Consider the following 14,101-nt stretch of genomic DNA (forward strand, 5'->3'; position numbering starts at 1 on the left):
GCGAGAGGAGGCAGGAACGGGTCCCCAGATGTCCAGGGCACAGAAACGTGTGGCACAGGGTACAGGGGGCGGGAGGCGGCGGCAGCTCAGCAACCTTCTCAAGACAGGCAGGAGCCCGGAACGCGGAGCAAAAAGATGGGCGGGCACGTGAAAACCAGAGACGGATGAGCTACAGACAGGACTTGCTCTCCTCTCCTCTCCTCTCCCTCCTCGCCCTCCCAGAGGCGGAGGGCTGCGGCCTGAGTGTGCCTCACAGGGGCCCTTGGAGGTGGGCTGCAACCTCAGGCTGGGACGGCACTCCTAGAAGCAGCCTAGCAGGAAAAGGCCGAAGCTCAGACAAGAATCTGAGAAGAGAGGCCGAGAGCCCTGGAGCCTGGTCACAAGACCTGGGACACAGGAGCACCCAGGGGACACAGAGCAAAGCTGACTTGTTGCTGGTCACCTGAGCAACCAAGTTAGGAGTTTCTCATTTGCCTGGCCTGACGATCAATACACATTTTCTGGAAGAAAGAGCAAACTAAGGAATTACGTACAAGCAAAACGCACTGTCTTGTGACAAGCCTGGCTTCACAGCCTGGGTGTGGGTGGGTGAACGGAGTGCGCCACCCCCTTCCCCCGCGGCACGCCGAGGGACAGAGACAGGGCACCTTGACGTCGTGTCCCTAACACGACCCAGGGCTGCAAAAAGCACGGCCGGCTGCCTGGGCGCCCGTGTCTGAGCCAAGGCGGCAAGCCCAGCTCAGAAAACAGCCTTCCTTGGGCTGAAGCTATCTGCACCAGGTCCCACTCAGGCCTCTGCCCTCTTCAGAAGAAAGGAGGAGAGAGAAGATAAAGAAACAGGAGGGGAGGGTTTCAACACTGACGTCTCCCCGTAAGTCTCCACTTTCTTACCCCAGGTGGGTACTCGGAAACTCCTCTACTCTTAAGAACCTCGAGAATCCTTGCCTCAGGAATGCGAAGGGCTTCTCGTCCACCGTTTTAAGTAGGGGAGTGGAGCGAGCAAACACACTGTATAGGGCTGAAGGGGAACAGTGTACCGGGGTGTAACCGAGCCTCAGGCAGGTATAAGAGAACAGGAGAAATTCACACGTATCCACTGGAATCAGCCACCGGACCTTCCTCCCTCAAAAGAAGTAGGAGAACAGCCGCACGCACTCAGGTGTCCTCACGGTTAAATGTCACACAGTGAAAGGGTCTCACCAAGGAAGAGGACAGCCGGAGTCTGGAGAAAGCCACGCAGGGGCTTCCGCCTGGCCCTCCCTCGTCTGAGGGTGCACCCCAAGCACGCTCCCCTCACAGCAGCAAGCAACGCCGTAACACAGCAGCGAGGATCGTGCCAAGGTTTTTGCTGAGGGCTGGGCACTTAGGCACTGCCTGCCTAGAAACTGGCTGCTCAACAGAAACCACGCTGCTTATGTGGAGTCAGACCAGTGAAGCACCCTTATCAGCTAAGGGGCGGAGGGGCAGTTCAAGCGCAAAGCTCCCCACGCCAGCCAAGGGCCAACTTCCGGAGCAGACCCTGCTGAAGACAGCAGCCCTGGGGGCTTGCTGTTAACTCTCTCCTGCAGCGGTGTGTAAATGAGTCAGAGCCACTGAAGGCACAGTAAGAGATGGTTAGGGAGCTTGCCGACCGGAAAGCTGCAGTGTTTAACTGTAACACAGTCTGTAACCGTGACAACAGCGAGCTCAGGGCAAGAGAAAGCTGCTGACCACGAGGCTGCAGCCACAGGAGGTCCCTATGGCGGGCGGAGAAGGCTGAAGCAGGAGCGCCGAGCTCAAGGCGCACCCTTCAGCTACCGAGCGGGGACGCGGGCTGCCCTTGTTGGAGCCCCAGGACACGCTCCTTCAAGACCATCCAATTCGCTGCACCCCCTTCTCCGAGTCCAGTGAGCAAACTTCTGACAGCAGTCTTGGCCCTCCTCCTAGGAAGAGAATGCGCTGACCAGCTGCAGACCTGACTTCATGAACCAGTGCTGTGGTCCACCAGTCAGGCTCACGGAATGACAGCAGGGAGTGTTCGTTAGGCACCCAGGTCTACACGAGTCATTCTGTGGATCCTCCCAACTCTCTCATCAAGTATTTTGTATTTTGCAGGAAAAAGCATAGAACTAGGTTGCTGAGCTGCCCAGTCACTCTACTGGAGGTGAATGATACAGGATTAAAACCCAGGTGGTCTTATCTCTACAGCCCATATTCTCTCCATTCGATTACACTCCTCTGACTGAGTAGCCAGGCTGGCAGCAGGTTCCCGAGACCCGCTCCCTCTGTGAGCCTGGGAAGCTACAGGACTCAAGAAGGCCCGGGTGACTCTGCCAAAGTGCCTGCAACAGCCTTTCAGCTTCACCCGTCCCCAGAGCCACAAAACCCCCCGCAACCGCTCTTCCACTGTTGGATAAGGTTCTTTCCAGCCGCCAGGAAGCCGGGGGAGGGTCAGGTCATCCCCTTCATCCTCACACCCGGTGGCGAAGGAAAGCGGTCCTTCCCTGCGCACCTGCGTGGGCCAGGCCCCTTCTCCTCGAGCTCATCTAACGCTCAAGAACTTCGGGTCACAGAGGAGGACACCAGAGGCTCTGAGTGCTGAGGTCACCTGACCGAGACAGCCCACGGTGACGGCGCAAGGACCTTCCCTTCGAAAGGCCGCATCTCCGCCACCGTCGCAGGCACCCTCGGGGCGTCGTTTCACGGCTCTCCCAAGACGAGGAACCCCCGGGCTGAGCTCTGCGGCCCAACGCCCTCTTCTCGGCCGCTCTAACGCCTCCGCCAGCCTCACAGACAAGCGCCGCGCAGCGGGTCCGCGTCTCACAGACGCTGCTCCGCCGCCCTTCGCCGCCGAGGGCGACGCGCCGAGAAGCGCCGCGGCCCCGCGGGCGGCATCGCCCCAAGGTCACGGAACCCCGCGGCGAGGCCGGCCGCCGGGCGCGCCGGGCAGCCCCGGGCAGCCCCGCGCCTCAGCCCGCCCGCCTCTGCGGGCCCCGCCCGCGCCCGCCACACGGGCCTCGGACTCCCCCGGGCCCGCAGCCGGCGCCCCGGCCCTCGGCCCCTGGCTCACGCGCCCGCGGCGTCTCCGGCCGCCGGGACCCCTCGGCCTCCCGCGGACCTCCGCCCCGCCTCGCGCGCCGCGGGCCCCTCCTCCTGTCAGCCCGCGCCCGCGGCCCAGCTACCTTCTCCAGAGACGCCGGTCTCTGCACAGCCAGGGAGCGGGCCAGCGACAAGACGGTGTTGAAGTAGAAGCCCCGCGAGGCGCCGCCGCCGCCGCCCGAGCCGCCGCCGCCGCCGCCGCGCCCCGCGGCCGCCGCCATCATCGCGAAGCGGCGCCGCCCGCCGGCCTCCCCGCACTCGGCCCGCGAGCGCCGGGGCGCACGGCGCAGGCGCGGCCGCATCCGGCTGCCCTGCCACGTGACCTCGCGGCGGCCGACGCCGGCGGGGCGGGGCCTCGGGCGGGCCCACCGCCGCGGGGGGCGCAGGCGCGGCGCGGCCGGCTGCTGCGCGGCGCGCGGTGGGCGTGGGCCCCCGCGCGGGGCACGATGGTCGGCGCCGGGGGCGGGGCCTCCGCCGCCGGGGCGGAAGCAGCTCGCGCGGCGCCTCGGGCGGGCTGACGGCGCTTCTTCAGGCCTCCGGCGCGGCGGCTGCGGCTTCGTCCCCGCGACCCAAGCGCTCGCCTCGCCTCGCCCGCACCAGACTCCTCCCGCCCGTCCCGGGCCGAGCGCCGGCGCCATGTCAGCCTACCCCCGGAGCTACAACCCTTTCGACGAGGACGCGGAGGACGAGGACGCCCGGCCGGCGCCGTGGTCGAACAGCCGCGACCTCGCGGACGGGCCCGGCGCGCCCGCCGACCGGCAGCAGGCCCTGCGGCAGGAGGTGCTGCGCCGCGCGGAGGCCACGGCAGCCAGCACCGGCAGGTCCCTGTCGCTCCTGTACGAGTCCGAGAGGGTCGGGGTCGACTCCGCCGAGGTGAGTGCGCGCCCGCCGGGACGCCGGGCCGGGGCGGGGCGGGGCTCGCCCGATCGGCCGGGCCGGGTCGCGCGCTCTTGGTGACTGCACGGTCGGCAACAGTCTGCCAGCGACGGTAAGAGGCGCCGTCTTCACTCCCGAAGGGGCGGTTTGCTCCCGGCGATCTCCGGAGTTTAGTCCGCCGGAGTGTTGCTGTTTGTTTCTACTTGTCGTCGAGAGGCATGTCCACGCTCTCCGGTTCAGGTAAGTAGAGGTTCTGGACAGCAGAGCCCGGGCTAGGGACGTGGAGGGTCTGTTCCTTTTACACGTTGCCTGGGCAGAAGCCGGGGCCCCGGGGCTTCAGCCCTTCCTCCTGTGCCTATGGCGTCAAGCGTCCGAGGAGATGGGCCTTTGGGTTCTTTCTGGCACTGAGCGCTCCTCCAGCTCTCCGAAAGGGGAGCAGAGGGGCCTTGTCTGCCTGGACGCTGCTGAGTGCCGGAGAGTCCCAGTCGGGTCGAGTCTCCAGGCCCTTGGTTTCCTTCCCCGTCCCAGCCAAGATGTCCTAGCGGTACGGGTGCGGTCTGTGACTCTCTGCCGCACCAGCTCACCTGTCCTCCTCGTCCGCATCCATAGGTGGTTTCAGAGGTGTTAGGACCTTGGGTGAGAGCTGTTGTTCCTTAGCCACCACAGTTCTTGCCCCAGCCCAGTAATGAAACACTGAGATTGGGCTTTATTCTTAAATGTTCTTAGGAATGTAGTAGTAAGAAAGTTATTAGTATGTCAGCTAAAAATAACTAGCCTTAAGCATTTGTAGCTCATTGTCTTCCTCACCACGTGTCTTCATAATTTTCCCTTTGGGCACACTTCCCTCAGAGCCGGTCACTTGCAGTTTCTGAGGATTTTGAGGTCCATCCCAGCATTCTCCCGCTGCTCCTTCCTGTCACCATATCCTTCATCGGCCCATCCTGCCTGTCTTTAGCCTCTCTAAAGGAGCTTACCTAGTGTCTGCTGGATTCCTGTGTTGTATCTGGGAGGATTCCTTGGGGTCTTAGGGCCCCGGTGGAGGGTCACTTGGCTAAAGGGCCCAGGCCCAAGGATGTCAGCAGAGAACTGTTTGAACAGGCGTCTGTGACGACTGAGAACAGGAGGAGTAGGAGACCAGAGGGACGGGAAGAACGGCGGAGCAGAGGAGGCCTTGGAGCCTGGCTTCCACGGCTAAGGTGTAGATAGGAGGAGGAGGGACGTTCCCCAGGAAGAGAGGAGGCAAGCCGCATGCCGGCCGGCCCTGCAGCCCAGGGCTCCCGGGCAGGGAAGGGCTCCCCAGGGAGCTTCCAGGAAAGGCCTGGAGGAGGAGCCGGGGACCTGGCGCAGTCAGAGGGAAGGTCAGGAGCAACACAGGGGCTGTGGGGACAAGCCCCATGCTGCCCCCCAGGGTCCTTCTCTCCAACGATGGACCGTGAGAACAGCAACAGAGCAGCTCCTCAGGCCGGGAGGCCTGACCTGGCCAAGCCAGGCGCTGTCCGAGAGGCGCGGCATGACGGGGCCTGGGCAGGTGGCAGTCTCTGTCGCCGTGTCATCACACGCTGACCCTGCCCAGGGCTGAATCAGTCCTCAGGCATCTGCTCTCGGAAGCAAGAACGGTCAGCACCCCCACACCACCCCACCCCACCCTCTCCAAGTTTTCTAAATCTCTCATCACTCTTTTATTTTCCTGGGGGGTGGGGTGAGCTCTGTCCCAGCAGATCGAAGTCACCTGATCCACTAACCTCCCGACTCAGATGGGAACCCACCACGTACCTAGCACCGAGACATGTCACAACAGGACTCAATTTTTAAAGGGCTGAGACTTGACTTTTTTAGGTCGGGAAGGTCATAATTCAGGCCCAGTGTGGCAGCAGCGGGAAAGTCACTCAGGTCACCCCTTCCAAGGGAAAGCTGCCCTTCTCATGAGAAACCTACAGGGGTCACCTCTCAGGGAGGGGGGTCACCTCTCAGGGAGGCGATAGCCCCGGGTCCTGACCCCGGAGGACCGAGGCAAGGTGGGCCGGCCTGAGGAGCACGGTCCAAAACCACAGACCTGTGGGCCACCCGACTCTCTCCTTCGCAGGCACGATTTGTTTCTTCTCTTTTCCTGAGTTTTAATTTCTGTGATGATCGAGTCACAGCCTTCAAAGCAGAGGACACGCAGAAGGCTGCGAAGCCTCCTCACACCCCACCTCCCCCGCCCCCAGCCACGCCTGTCCCTTCTGTGTCCCTGTGGAGGGTGTCTGTGTGTGGAGATACACTTATCATCATCTTTCTCTTTTTTTTTTTAATGTTAACTTGAGCAGAAGTATTCTGTATGTACTAGGCGGCACGTTGCTTAGCAGGGCGGAGGGCATCTCCCTAGCGCCGTGGGCTGTGCTGCTGTTCGCAGCCTGCCCCGTGCGAGTGGCTGTAGGAGCTCAGTTCCCCAGCAGGGATCAAACCCAGGCCCGGCAGTGGAATCCAGCCCAGGGTCCTCACCACTGAATCGCAGGGAAGTCCCGAAGGCTCTGCGCGCTGGGCTGCGCGGTGCTCCCTCTACTGGGCGGCCTCTGTCTCTGCAGCCAGTCCCTGGACGCCGGGCCTTTGCCTGTTTGTGTCCCACGTGGACGCAGTCTTCCTGAGCCTGTTCACCACCCTGGCCAGGGCGACTGCCTGCCCCGTTCTGGCCACTGACGTTTCGTGGGGCCCAGGCTCTCAGTTCAGGGAGTCTGTCAGCAAGCTTTGGACCAGGGCCTGAGTGGCCAGCATGGCAGCATCGGAGCTGGGCCGCCGAGGGCGTCCCGGCCCGGCCAGCACACCTGCGCACGGCCTCCTGTGCGCCCCTTCCCCGGCGGCGTCTCTTCACACCCCACAGTCACCAAAACTCCACTGGGCGTTCGACTCAGAGAGCTGGGCCCAGGAGGACACCTCTCCAGTCTAGGAACAGAGGCCGTCTCGGCCGTCTGTCCTGGGGGCTCCGTGACTTAGAGGATCCCTCGTCCTCTGGCCAGACCCTCCCACTCTCCAGGCGAGGGCGACCCTAACCAGAGGCTCCCCTCCAAGGCAGCCTGGGCTGGTTCCGATGTGGCCAGAGTTTTTCGCACAGGCCTGTCCTGAAGCAGAAGCTGATGGAGAGTGGCAGACGGCTGCTCAGCTGGGTGATTCCCCTTGGCTTCTGACTGTGGAGGAGGAGCTGTGTCTTGCTCAGACTCTGCTCCCACACTCGGCCAGCACACTGGCCCTGCATGTAATGGTACTTCCCAGACAGCTGGCGGGTGCGCAGGCCACCCGGCCGGGGGAGGAGGGGTGCAGGGAAAAGGATGACCTGAGCCGTGTGGCTCTGGAGGAAGTAGCTTTCTCCTGGATTGATTGGTGATTTTGTTTTAATACGCTACTGATGGTCAAGTTGAAAAGTTGTAGGATTTGGGAGGGACTTCCCTGGCAGTCCTGTGGTTAAGACTCCTCACTTCCACTGCAGGGGGCATGGGCTTGATCCCTGGTGAGGGAGCTAAGATCCCGTGTGCAGCATGGCACAGCTGAAGGAGAAGTCCCAGGGTCAAGCTTGCTGGCCTCTAGCCGTGAGGAGGCCCTTGTGTGGCCAGGCCGTCGAAGCTTGCTGGCCCCTAGCCGTAAGGAGGCCCCTGTGTGGCCAGGCCGTCGAAGCTTGCTGGCTCCCTAGCCGTGAGGAGGCCCTTGTGTGGCCAGGCCGTCGAAGCGTGCTGGTCCCCTAGCCGTGAGGAGGCCCTGTGTGGCGCGGCGGCATCCCGGCAGGCCCCTAGCCGTGAGGAGGCCCTGTGTGGCCAGGCCGTCGAAGCTTGCTGGCCCCCTAGCCGTGAGGAGGCCCTGTGTGGCCAGGCCATCGAAGCTTGCTGGCCCCTAGCCGTGAGGAGGCCCTGTGTGGCCAGGCCATCAAAGCTTGCTGGCCCCCTAGCCGTGAGGAGGCCCCTGTGTGGCGCGGCGGCGGCCCCCCAGCACGCCCCTAGCCGTGAGGAGGCCCCTGTGTGGCCAGGCCATCGAAGCTTGCTGGCCCCCTAGCCGTGAGGAGGCCCTGTGTGGCGCGGCGGCGGCCCCCCGGCAGGCCCCTAGCCGTGAGGAGGCCCCTGTGTGGCCAGGCCGTCGAAGCGTGCTGGTCCCCTAGCCGTGAGGAGGCCCCTGTGGCGCGGCGGCCCCCCGGCAGGCCCCTAGCCGTGAGGAGGCCCCTGTGTGGCCAGGCCGTCAAAGCTTGCTGGTCCCCTAGCCATGAGGAGGCCCTGTGTGGCGCGGCGGCGGCCCCCCGGCAGGCCGTGACCACACGCCGGCGCCGTGGCGGCGGGCTGCCTCTGCTCCTCTCTGGAATGTCCGCTCTTGGCCACCACGGCGTCCAGGGGGACCTTGCTTTGCTGGGCAGGTGATGCACTGGGGAAGCCGAAGGGCTGTCTGCTCTCCAGAGGCCACGTTTGGGGTCCTGAAAACCACCCTCAGGTTTAACATTCCCCTAGAAGGACTCAGAGAATCTTCTGAGCTGTCATCCTCGCCACTGTGGTTTGTTACAGCGGAAGGGTGCAGGTCGGCATCACGCAGGGGACAGGCTGGTGGGCAGAGTCCAGGAGAGCCAGCGCAGGCTCCCCTGGTGCTCTCCCCGAGGAGCTGTGCGCAGCCAGCACTTCCCGGGGCGACACGCGTCCTCCCCGTGGCTCGGCTGCCCACCTAGCCTCTCCAGAGGTTGCGCCGTGTGGCTCAAGGCCCCACTGTAACCACGTTGCCTGCACAAACTGTCAGGCTGGCCTGAGGACTCAGGGAGGTCAAGTCACTCTTCAGGGTGGTCCAGGGCACAGGGCCAGACAAGGCCTTCCTGGGGAACACGCGGTGTAGACAGCCAGGCCTGCTGAGCTAGCCACCCGCTGCCCCCCCAGCACCCTGCACACAGCAGGGGGCAGCAGCCTGCTGCCTTTGCCCTGGTGGTTCTCGGCCACCTGACCCCTGCTTCTGCCGGGACAGAGCCCCAAGTCTGTGTGTGTTCCCCGGTATGCTGGCTGAGGGTTTAGGGAGGGCCTGCCTCTACAGGTGATGGGGGTTACAGGGGGGTCCAACGCCAGGCCATCTCGTCCTCCCCAGGAGCTCGTGCGCCAGCGAGGGGCCTTGGAGCGCACGGAGAAGATGGTGGACAAGATGGAGCAGGACCTGAGGACCAGCCAGAAGCACATCAGCTCCATCAAGAGTGTGTTTGGGGGGCTCGTCAATTACTTCAGGTCCAAACCCGCTGAGACCCCGCCTGCGCAGAACGGCACGCTCACCGCCCAGCCCAGTGGCAGGTGAGCAGGTGCCCGGCCGGCCGGTGAGCAGCAGCAGAAGGGGGTCTGGTGTGGGTGGACGGGCGTTCAGACCATCTCTCATGCCTTGAAGGGCCCCGGGGACCCTGAAAGTCACTCACGGGAGGCGTTTGTCCTGAGACACCTTGAAGCAAGTGCTCTGCGCTACTCCTGAGAGAGGGGACGCAGCCGCCGTCCAGTCTGCCTACTGTGCGTGAATTGGGTCCCTGTAAACTCCTGCTCCCAGCGGTTTGAAAGAGAACGGTCACTCTAACCAGTGCCGAAGTGACTTGCTTCCCAGAATTGTTGCTTTAAAAAGCCTTCACGTCACATTTTCCCATGCCTGACCCAAGCTGCCCATTGATTATCACCTTAAAGTCACAGATTATCTGCTTCAGGTGTTGGCCAGAGACGTGATAAAATCGCGTGTGCAGGGTGGGCAGGCGTGTAGATGTCAGGTGCTAAAACATAAAAGACCGCGTCTCTGCTGGAACGAGCGCTGCTGCTCCTGCGCCAGATGGCTAGCTCTTCCATCATCGAGCAGCTTCGCCGCGGCACAGAAAACCGACACCCTGCCCCTGCAGCGAAGCATTCAGGCTGCTCCGCTTATCCCGCGCTTTCATAGTTCCCGTCAGGACATCCAGGCTGCCTGGCAGCTCAGCGGCAAGTAGTCTGCCTGCAAGTACAGGTGGTGCCAGAGACGTGGGTTCAGTCCCTGCGTCTGGAAGATCCCCTGGAGGAAGAAATGGCAGCCCGCTCCCGCATCCTTGCCTGGAGAATCCCACGGATAGAGGAGCCTGGCGGGCTGCAGTCCACAGGGTCGCAAAGGGTCGGACACGACCAAGCGACCAGACACCAGCAGTCAGGCCGCTCGTTCGCGGCTTGGTCAGAGGAGGCATTTGCCGTTCTCCCACGGGCGCTGCTGGGAAGACTGCCTGTACCATCACAGGTGGTTCTCCTTTCCTCTGAAAGTTTTCTTTCTCTCTTATTCTCAGGTTGAAGGAGGCCATCAGCTCCAGTAAAGAGCAGGAGGCACGGTACCAGGCCAGCCACCCGAACCTCCGGAAGCTCCGGGACTCAGGTTTTCGGGGACATCTTGGGCTGGGGTGGGGCCGCAGGGCCAAGCGGTTCTCTCGGGGAGCTGGGAGTGGGCATTACTGCGGGGTTCGGCCCCTCCCCCCATGGAGGGAGGGATAAGGAAGTGGGAGCCTGTCCCGAGTAGCTCCCAGCTTTTCTGGCAGGGAAGCGCCTTTGCTGAGTAGGCTGTGACCCCCAGGATGCCCTCGGCCTAATCTACAGGCCCCTGGAATATTCTGGGCCATGTGGCAAAAGGGACAGTGTGGTTGCCAAGTGGCTGGCCTCGTGGGCGGAGTTGTCCCAGTTTTCCGAGCGGACCCAGTGAAATCATAGAGGTTCTCTGCTCGTGGGAAGGGGGCAGAGGAGAGAGTGGTGGCCCTCAGGACTGGCTTCCCAGGGCTGGATGGGGCCAGGATTTGCCTCCCCTCGAGAGCCTGCAGGAGCCCTGCCCCACCGACACCTGGGTCTGAGCCCAGGGGGCCCAGCTTTGACATCCACCATCCAGAACCGAGGGTGGCTTGTGGGAGTTTCTCGGGGCGGCTAACGCAGCCCATGAGGCCCAGCCACTGGACAAGGAGTACAGGAGGGAAGGTGAATGACGGGCCCAGAAACGTCCTTTGTCTTGAGAGGAACAGGCCTCCTGGGGGCTTCTGTGCACCCTAGAGAGCCAGGCACGTCAGACGTAACCAACCTGCAGGGTCTGGCAGAGAAGGGACCAGAGGGCGTCTAGGAGGTGAGAGCCTTGGAGGAAGGGGTGAATGCTGTGCCCCGAAGCAAAGAGAGACCCCGAGTCTAGCGAGAGCTGGTCCCAGGAGACGAGACTTGAGGGCCTGGGCTTCTCTGCGTGCGCTCGGAAACGGGGTTAGAGGAGGCCTCCTGGGGCAGGCGCGTGTTGTCCGCGTTTCTTCTGTAGCTTGCACGGGTTTGCACAGCGACCACTCCATTGCACATCGCTACCTGCACGAAGCTCTTTGCTGAGCTCGAGGGCCAGGGTCTGGCCAGACCACCCTTACCTGGGGGTCTGCGATCTCAGAAGGGCTGCCCCAAGGAAGCATCGCCTTCCCCCACCTTCCGCATCCCCACCCGTCTCTCTCAGTGGCCTCGGACCTGAACGCCTTAGGCCTTCCACCGATTGTCCAGGCTAAGATGAGTTTTATGAGGTGACTCTTCAGGGGCTGTCTATTAACCGTCCTCCCGTGCCTCTTTGTCAACCCAGACTCCGTCCCTGGAGGGGCCGGTTCAGCTGTGAGCTCCGAGGCCTACCCGCAGAACCCGCACCTTCGCGCCTGTCACCAGAGGATCGACAGCAACCTCGGTGAGCCCAGAGCACCGCTCCCTCCACGCCCGCCCGCACCGGGCCCCGGGGCCTGCCCCCCACCCACCCCACGCCTGCACGGCTCCCAGCCCCTCACCCCCACTAGGCTCTGCCCGCCTGTCTCCGTCCCCACCTCTCATCTGGGCGGTGACAGCGGCAGGCGCGGGGTCTGGGGGCACACTGTGCGGCCTGGTTTCTGCCAGCCCCCCTCCACCCGGCCCCACGCCAGCCTCCTTCGGTTGCCCCGTTGTCTTTAGCTCAGTGACAAGCCTCCCGGAGCACCCCGCTTCTGCTCCCCTCACTCTTACCTGGTGAAAGAGCAGAGAGCCGCTCTGGGCGTGCACCCCACTCCCTGTGTGCGTGCAAACTCTCGTACTCCCGTAGGCACACAGATACACACACCTGCACACACATCTGCAGGCACACGTGTGCACACACTCACACACACAGCCACAAAACCCGAAGGAGGAGCTTTGCCTTCACCCGGACAGTCAGTCGGGCCAGGACTCCGCTCCGCGGCTGGCACAGCCGAGTCTGGGGACCCCAGGCCCTCGCCGGCCGCTCCCTGCTCACGGCCAGTGCTCTCTGCCACGATGCTGACGAAGCCTTTGTGTACTCGAGGCCGACTGTGACCTTACGGACACCTTTCCCCTTAAAGGCAAATTGAGATTGGTTTTCACCACTTTTTATGTCAGGAAGCATCTATTACAGAGAGGACTGAAGCATGGGGTATGTCTCAGGTGTGCTTCCAGGCGGCAGACCTCCTGTCTGCAGCTCAGCATCTGTGCTTGACGCAGCGTCAGGTTAAAGGCAGCTGGAAGCTGTGTGGCCCTGTGTGAATTTCTAGAAGAAACACCATGTCCATGTACGGACAGTGGGTCTCCCGGTGGGGGTCGGGAGGAGGGGCTTTTCCATCGGCCACTTACTGCTCCTTCACTCACCGCTGTGTGTCCTGGAACCAGAACTGTTGCCCTGGCACCTGGCCGTCTCCCAGGAGGACGGGCCGGTGACCACAGGGGGCATCTGGGGTGCAGGTCCCGACGCCCTGACTTGGCTCAGGACACGCATACCCTCCTGTCCTGCAGATGAGCTGTCCGTGGGCCTGGGCCGGCTGAAGGACATCGCGCTGGGGATACAGACAGAGATTGACGAGCAGGACGACATCCTCGACCGCCTCACAACCAAGGTGGACAAGCTAGACGTCAGCATCACCAGCACCGAGAGGAAGGTGCGGCAGCTCTGAGGCGGAGGTGGACTCCGGCCCACCTTGGCGAAGAGATTTCAAAGGTCTTCTTTTAAACTCCGAGAACCTTCACTTACTACTTCAAAATGTGGTTTAACATGTGTTTCCAGATGTTGTAACAGAGTGGGTCTCGCGAGATTTTGTTTAGAGGACGCGGGCCCCCCTCCCCTCAGGACCCTGACCGGACAGCTGTGGGCCGGGCGGCAGTCAGGCTGGCCAGTGTCTCCATGTGCCGTGTGGCCCCCAGGCCGCCCGCAGCAGAGCGCCAAGGGCCGCGAAACCCCAGTTTGCAGCGCTCCCCCGCCATGAGCCCATCGTGATCCTCTGAGCCCCAGGAGAGGCCAGCAGCAGGTTCGGAGTGTAGGGGGTGGGCGTCCTCGCTGTTGCGTGGACAGACACCACCTCCTCCCCTCCCGGCCCCTGAACTCAGCAGGCATTTGATTGCAGGAGGAGAAGGGGCTTCAGACCTGTCCTGCTCACTGTGACGCCTGGAAACACCCTGGGAGCAGGCGAGCCTGGGCTCAGGAACAGGTGCGACCCTGGCCCCAGGCTGCGTGGCCGGCCGGGCCCCAGGGCGCACACGGGTGCGCCTCACGGAGGTGCTCCGCCGAGCTCTCTGCCCTCGGGTCACCCGGACCGGGCCCCCACGCAGCAGCGCTCACTCGGTGCCGGGGGTCCCCGGCCCGTCCAGGGTGCCCACCCTCTCCCCGCGCTGCCAGCCACACGCCTTGACTCATCTCTTGGCTGTCTGCCCCCCAGTTTTAGGACTGGAATCTGCCCGTGGCAGACCATGCCTGGAAACATTTGGCTTTTTAAAAGCCCAGAGGTTATTCTAACCACCCTAGCGTGTTCTCGCTTCTCATTTTATTAAAGAAGAATCATTTAAAAGCACTAATTAAAATTGATTTCTGAACTTAAATGATTTTCTGTTGGTACCTACAACAAAATAATTGAAGGCAGAAGGTCTCTTTAAACACAGGTTGTTTAACATGCTTTGAAGACAGTGAAAGGGACTGATTTTGATGAGACAGTACAGGTCAGAAGCTTTAAAATCACCGTGCTGTTCACCGTGAGACCTGGCCTGACACGGCGACCTCACCGCTCAGGCTCAGTTGCAGGCAAACAAAGCCCCTTAAAGCACAGGACAGACCTGGAGGTCTGCAGTGAGGCCTCAGCACTGATGGCAGCAGTTCCGACACAAAACTCCCACCCCTGACGCCCGACCTTCCGGAAAACACCACT

The 14,101-nt window shown here is 62.7% G+C and overlaps 2 protein-coding genes across 4 annotated transcripts in view; one reads left to right on the forward strand and one right to left on the reverse strand.

The window, feature by feature from the left end:
- Positions 1–3,302, reverse strand: part of PI4KA (phosphatidylinositol 4-kinase alpha) — a 58,447-nt gene extending 55,145 nt beyond the window's left edge. For 2 of the 3 annotated variants that reach the window (XM_068990115.1, XM_068990116.1), the window contains exon 1: positions 3,162–3,299. In XM_068990115.1, coding sequence (XP_068846216.1) covers positions 3,162–3,299 — 138 coding nt within the window. Of the gene's footprint in view, positions 1–3,161 lie in introns of all 3 variants that reach the window. The other variant, XM_068990114.1, reaches the window with a different exon arrangement.
- A 412-nt stretch (positions 3,303–3,714) lies between these two features.
- Positions 3,715–14,101, forward strand: SNAP29 (synaptosome associated protein 29). The gene is made up of 5 exons (XM_068989959.1): positions 3,715–3,951; positions 9,031–9,227; positions 10,220–10,305; positions 11,518–11,616; positions 12,702–14,101. The coding sequence occupies exons 1-5, from the start codon at positions 3,715–3,717 to the stop codon at positions 12,857–12,859; spliced, it is 777 nt and encodes a 258-aa protein (XP_068846060.1). The 3' UTR covers positions 12,860–14,101.

This window comes from Capricornis sumatraensis, chromosome 17, assembly GCF_032405125.1.
Source record: "Capricornis sumatraensis isolate serow.1 chromosome 17, serow.2, whole genome shotgun sequence".
Taxonomy (NCBI): domain Eukaryota; kingdom Metazoa; phylum Chordata; class Mammalia; order Artiodactyla; family Bovidae; genus Capricornis; species Capricornis sumatraensis.